The sequence below is a fragment of the Rhincodon typus genome, chromosome 2 (assembly GCF_021869965.1).
Source record: "Rhincodon typus isolate 14 chromosome 2, sRhiTyp1.1, whole genome shotgun sequence".
Lineage (NCBI taxonomy): Eukaryota > Metazoa > Chordata > Chondrichthyes > Orectolobiformes > Rhincodontidae > Rhincodon > Rhincodon typus.
This window is the reverse complement of record NC_063333.1, coordinates 44,105,580-44,112,464: the sequence shown is the minus strand read 5'-3', so window position 1 is coordinate 44,112,464 and position 6,885 is coordinate 44,105,580. Positions and strand designations below refer to the sequence as shown.

Genomic DNA, 6,885 nt, shown 5'->3' with positions numbered 1-6,885 from the left:
TGCAGAAACATTGGCTTGAGCTGGAGAAAATAACAGATGGAGATGCATAACGGATCCAATGAGGAACTGTAAATCACTCGTGACACAGGCCTTTCAGAAACCAATGTCAGTATTGAGGCTGTAGTGAAATAACTCAAACTCAAGCAGGACATGGAGGAAACCAAACAACTGCTTAACCAGCAATTTGAAGAGATCCAGCCTTCAAAGAAAATCAACAGAGAAAAGTGTTGAGGAGACTGGGCACTTATTAGAGCAGGGTAAGAGGGAGGAAAATACACTGGGCCACAAAATGCTAGCATACAAGTTCAGCAGGTAATAGTGAAAGCAAAGGGAATGTTGGAACGTTCAAAGGGATTGTAAAACTAGAGAAGTTTTGCCAGAGCTATTAAAGGCACAAGTTAGACCACACTTAGAATTATGTGAACAGTTTGAGCCCCTTATCTAAGGAAAGATAGTCTGACATTGGAGGCAGTCCAGAGAAAGTTCACTTGGGTTAATCCCAGATATGGAGGAATTTTCTTATGTGGAGAGGTTGAGTAGGTTGAACCTAAAATCATCAGTTTTTAGAATGCTGACCAGTGACCTTATTGAAATATATAAAATTCTAATGGGGGATTGACAGGGTGGATGCTAAGAGGTTGCTTAGGAATCTGGAACCAGAGAGCATAATCTCAGAGTAACGAGTTACCCATTTGAGACAGAGATGAGAAGGAATTTCTTCTCCCAGAGGATGGTGAATCTTTAACACTGAGAGCTGTCAAGGCTGTGTTCTTGAATATATTTAAGACTGATTTATATCACTAAGAGAATCAAGGGCTATGGAAGAAGGCAGGAAAATTGGGATAAAGATTATCAGAACGGCCATGATCTCATTGAATGGCAGAGAAAACAAGAATGGCCTACTTCTGCTCCTAAGTCGTACGGTCTTATCCTAATTAAACCAACAAAATAATAAATTTGGCTGACTAACTACTGTTCCGGATAACAGCAATTCACACCATGTTTCATCATGGACAGGAAATAACTATTTATTATAGGCACACAACTTTAACAAAAGACAGAGAAAAGATGCCTAATTTATTACAATGTGATTTAAACTATATCCTTTAAAACCTCAAGTATAAACATAATTTTTCATAAATAAAACATATTAAAGACTAATGGCTTGACACAAACACTTATGGTTGGGAAAAGACAGACTGGGAAAACAAAATTCGCAAGATCAGAAGTCCAGATCACAAGTGTGGGTTAAATTATCTCTCAAAGTTCCTTTTCAATTCAGCAATGATGCACTCTGGTTGTTCCACAATTCAATAGTTGATCCAGTAGACCTAAGTCTTTTCTTGTAAGAATTCTTTGTTTTATCTTTTCACTCATACTAGGCGAAGCCAGAGGGAGATATTTTCAGTTTGCCAGCTATGGAGATCTCTGATGGATCTGCACTTACAAATCTGTAGCAAACTGTAGTTTGATCAATCTGGGGGCTCTCCTGAGGGAATTTTTCCCAAATTCAAAAACTGTTAGTATGAATGTAACAATCTCACTGCTACAGAAAGTAACATTTTCTTGTGTGCTGAAGTTGTGCACCACTTGATTTCTCTAATTTACAAAACTCTTCTAGAATTTCACTGATAGCAATCTGACTTCCATTTCAGTTTATATTCCAAGAAGGAATAACATGTGGTCTCTTATTGTGATGACACCCAGTTCTATTTTACAAACACTTTTCTTGAATCCATCACATTACTAAATTATGAGACTGCTTATTTGGTATCCAGTAATTGATGGGCATACATTTCCTCCACACTGAGAAGATTCACACCATTATTTTCTGATCCTGCTCCAAACTCTACTCAGCAGTTACTGACTCCATCCCTGGCAACAGTCTAAGATTGAGCCACTAGGTTCTGGACATTTACAAAGTGAAATTCTTTACAGTTAAGAAAGGGTGCAGGTTTGTCCAATGGAGACATAATTTGTAAAATCACCTGTACTTCTCCTGCTTCAAAAATTGGCAATCCCTCCTCTTTGGTTTTCTGCCACCATTGCTCTGGCAACTTTAATGTACAGGAGAGCATATTTGTGAAAAGCTTTGGTGTCACATGAAAGCTGCACAGGTTAAAGAATATTCAGACCTCACTGTTCATTTCACTTTCCCAACCTGTCATCATTTAGCTAATGATCCATCTTCCAGTTTTTGCTACTAAAGTGGATAATCTCATATTTATTCACATTATTCTTCATCTGCCATGCCTTTGCCCCCTCACTCAACTTGTTCAAATGACACTGAAGCATCTCCTCAGAGCTCGCCCTTCCAGCTAGCTTTGTACCATTTGCAAATTTACAGATATCATAGTTAATTCCCTCATCTAAATCAGTAATATGCAATGTGAAGTTAGGGTCCAAGCACAGATCTCTACGGTACCCCACTAGTTACTGCCTGCCACTAGGAAAAAATCCATTTACTTCTACCCTTTTATTCTGTCTGCCATACAGTTCTCTATTCCTATTTGAATATTCCTCCAATATCATGCGGTTTAGTTTTGCATGCTACTCTCATTTGTGAGACCTTATCAAAAAGCTTCTGAAAGTGTAAGTAAACCAAAGCCACTGGCTCCTTGCTTTTATCAAGTTTGGTCAGATACTCAAAAGATTCCAGCAAATTTGTCAAGTGTGATTTTCCTTTTGTAAATCCCTTCTGGCTCTTTCCTATCCTGTCACTATTTTCAAAGTGGTCTGCTATTAAATGTTTTATAATGGACTATAACAATTCTGTGATATTGTGCTCACTCTTCCCCAGGGGTTCTTGTGCAACTCGACTGCCAATTGTTCCTTTCTCATTACACGATATCCAATCTAGGATGGCCTGTTCTGTAGTTGGTTCCCTAATGTATTGATCCAGAAAACCATCTCATACACATTTCAGGAATTCCTCCTCTACGGTCCTTACACATTTAATTTGCTTAATCAATATGCCAATTAAAGTTAAAATTAAATTATAACTGTACCTTTATTGCTTGCATCTCTAATTTCCTTTTAATGTCTCCCCCAACTTTACCACCAGTTTGAGGGTCTATATCAAACGCTTACAATTGTTTCCTTCCCTTGGTGTTTCCCAGCTGTACCCACGCAGTTTCCACTAATATCTAACATCCTTCCTCGCTATTGGTTTATATTCCTATTTAACCAGCAAGACTACCGCACCTCCCTTTCCTTTTTGTCTGTCCTTCATAAAAAAAAACTGTACATCCCTGGATATTTTGCTTTCAACCCTCGTCACCTTGCAGCCGCATGTCCATAATCCCAACTATATTATACTCATTTATATCTATTTGTGTGACTAATCATCTACTTATTGCAAATGCAATTCAGGAAGTGGAATATTAACTTCTTTGTTTTTGCTGGAGGGGCTATCTGGCCTATTGACTGCCTCCAGTTTTTGTTTATAGTTTTTCTTAATTTTGCTCTTTGACTTTTATAAAGTTCACAAAATTTATATAAAGGCCTGTAAATAACTTTAGTCAGTCGAAAACAATTTGCTGCGTAGAAATTTGCTCTTAATTAACTAAAAACTAAAACATGATAGAAGTCTACAAACTGTATCCATAAAGAATTTAATCTAATCAATGTCTAGAACTCATTTTACAGATACAGAACATGAAGAACCCTTAAGTTTGCTTCCAGTATCCCCATTTTTCATTGCTGGACCATCTCTGCACATTTCCTTTGTCATGAGATTTACAGGTGAAAATGGACCTCCTAGTAACTCCTTCGGTGTGCTTTGTATTGACACCAAACGTCCCCAGAAACCCTAATGGGAAAATAGAGACACATAATCACCAGAGTGTTTCCATTGTACTGTACATTGATAGTACAGCTCTTACCTTCTTTGCTGAACTGCACAATAATGCCAATGCTTCAGTTACATGTGAATTCCAAATAAAGTGAAATTGAAATGAGATCATTACTTTAAAATGCTTCTACAATTTAATATTTTATGAAAAAAGTTTTCATAATTTTATTGATTCTTTGTTGGTGAGTAATTTAACCTTTGAACCTTCTGGTTCCATATATTCTTTCCAATTGCTATAAATGTTATTATGTTAAACTTTATTTATATTTACTTACCTTCTTTTATAAAAACTATAGAAATTTCTGAAAATATTCAACACATTGATAGCAGCTGAGGACTGAACAGACAAGTTAGCATTTCATACATGGACCTCTTCTCTGAACTTGAACAGCCATGAATGACTCCTTGCCCCTGAATCTCAAGAAGTTAGCCTACAAGTTTAGCAGATAATCGGGAAGGCAAATTTAATGTTGGCTCTTTATTTCAAAGGGAATGGAGATAAAAATAGAGTGGTCTTGCTAAAACTATACAAGTACTAGTCAAACCACAGCTGGAACACTGGGAACAGTTTTGGACCAGTTATCTAGGGAAAGACATACTGGCTTTGGAGGTGGGCGAGAAAAATCCACAAGGTTGATCCCTAGTATGGAGGGACTGTCTTATTGGAGGTTGAGTAGTTGAACATGTCCTCATTGAAGTTTAGAAGAATGGGAGGCCACCTTATCAAAACATAAAAGCTCCTTACAGGGACTCGACAGGGTAGATGTGGAAAGATTGTTTCTCTTGTGGGAAAGGCTGGGACCAGAAAATAGTATCATCCATTTAAGACAGAGATGAAACATTGGAAACTGCTTGGCAGAGGCAGCTAATTGGACTGTCTTGGTGTTAGTGATAAATAAGTCCAATGAATTCCTCAGACTTCATGTTGAAGGTGAAGATGGAGGTGAGAAGAGGTTAAGAAGACGTTTTACAGTACAGAAATAAACCAGTTTTCTAGAATAGTGGACAGTTTTAACAAATACTTATATGCCCCCAACATCCTTTCAAGTGAGCAATATTGGACTTAAGGAAACTGAGATGAAACTGAAAATAATGAAACTGAGGGTGAGACAGAGTAATGGCTCTATTTGGGACTAGGCCATCAAAGCTTGAGGAGAGGTGTGGTTTAGTAAATCATTAGCTTCAGAAATGTAATGGCAAATGGAGGGTTAAATGGTGCACATTTAGGAATTTGAAAGGCAGTTATTTGTGAAATAGGAAGCAGTTATTTTCAAGTGACAGATACTGAAGGAGGTAGATTTGGGAAATGGAAGGGGGATATAGCCAGAGAGTAAAATTATGTATCTGTGATTCATACATTGGATCTCATAACACCATATGAGTTGGCAAGTTCAAGGGAGAGGCTGTGAATATGTGTTGGGAAGAGGGCAGTGAAATCAGAAGAAAGAGAACTCATGATTTTAAAATGATGATGAACAGTCATGCATAATGTAAGGAAAGAAACAACTTACTACTACTTTTTGAAACTTACTGATAACTAATCATTTGGTAGAACAGAACTTTAGTATTGCTGAAAAAGACACATTTTATTGCACCTTTTTCTCCTGCACTATCCACAGAATCAGAGGTCTTACGCACACAAAGAGGTTATTTGGCCCATTGTGCCTGCATGAGCTTTTCAAATAAGCATCATTACCTATTGCCAATCTCTCACTTTGTTCCCATGCCCTTGCACATTATCACTATCCAAATAATCATCCATGCCCTCTTGAATGCCTCAACTGAACCTGTCTCCACCATACATTGCGTTCCATACCCAACAACTTAGCTAGTTGTTGGGTATGGAATGCAATGTGTGGCGGAGACAGTCCACTGCTTTTTGTCATTTATATAAATGATTTGGATGTGAAGATAGAAAGTATGGTTAGTAAATTTGCAGATGGCACCAAAATTGGTCATGTAGTGGTCAACAAAGAAGGTTACCTCAGAATACAATGGGATTTTGATCAGATGGGCCAATGGGTCAAGGTGTGGCAGTTGGAGTTTGATTTTGATAAATGTGAGGTGCTGCATTTTGGTAAGGCTAATCAGGCAGGACTTATACACTTAATGGTAAGGTCCTGGGGAGTGTTGCTGAACAAAGAGACCTTGGAGAGCGGATTCATAGTTCCTTGGAAGTACAGTTGCAGGTAGACAGGATAGTGAAGAAGGCATTTGGTATGCTCGCCTTTATTAGTCAGAGCATTGAGTATAGGAGTTAGGAGGTCATGTTACAGCTGTACAGGATATTAGTTAGGCCTCTTTTGGAAGACTGCATTCAATTTTGGTCTCCCTGCTTTGGAAGGAGATTGTGAAACTTGAAAGAGTTCAGAAAAGATTTATAAGGATGTAGCCAGGGTTGGAGGGGTTGACTTATCGGGAGAGGCTGAATAGGCTGGAACTATTTTCCCTGGAGCGTCAGAGGCTGAGGGATGACCTTACAGAGGTTTGTAAAATCATGAGGGGCATAGATAGGGTGAATAGACAAGGACTTTGCCCTGGGCATAGGTTTAAGGTGATAGGGAAAAGATCTAAAAGGAACCTAAGGGGAACTTTTTCACGCAGACGGTGGTGCGTGTATGGAATGAGCTGCCAGAAGAAGTGGTGGAGGCTGGTACAATTACAACATTTAGAAGGCACCTGAATGGATATATGAATAGGAAGGGTTTCGAGGGATATGAGCCAAATGCTGGCAAATGGGACTAGATTTATAGTTGGCATAGACCAGTTGGACCGAAGGGTCTGTTTCCGTGCTGTACAGCTTTATGACTCTAAGTGAAACTTATTCTCAAATAACCCTTGCTTCTTTTGCAAAAAAACTGCTCTTTCTCTCTGTCTTGTCACCTTCAATGACCTGTGCACATAAACACTGAAACACTTGCATCCCCCTTAAAATTGTACCCCCTATTTTTATTGCCTTTCTGTGTTCTTCCTACCAAAATGCATCATGCACAATTCTCTGCATTGAAACATATCCACCACCTATGTGCCTA

The 6,885-nt window shown here is 38.5% G+C and overlaps 1 protein-coding gene across 2 annotated transcripts in view; it reads right to left on the bottom strand.

Annotated features, from left to right (window-relative positions):
* Positions 1-1,078: 1,078 nt before the first annotated feature.
* LOC109928495 (cilia- and flagella-associated protein 69) overlaps positions 1,079-6,885 on the bottom strand; it is an 85,288-nt gene continuing 79,481 nt past the window's right edge. For both annotated transcript variants that reach the window (XM_048612653.1, XM_048612657.1), the window contains one exon: positions 1,079-3,811. In XM_048612653.1, coding sequence (XP_048468610.1) covers positions 3,638-3,811 — 174 coding nt within the window. In that variant the 3' untranslated portion in view covers positions 1,079-3,637. The remainder of the gene's footprint in view (positions 3,812-6,885) is intronic.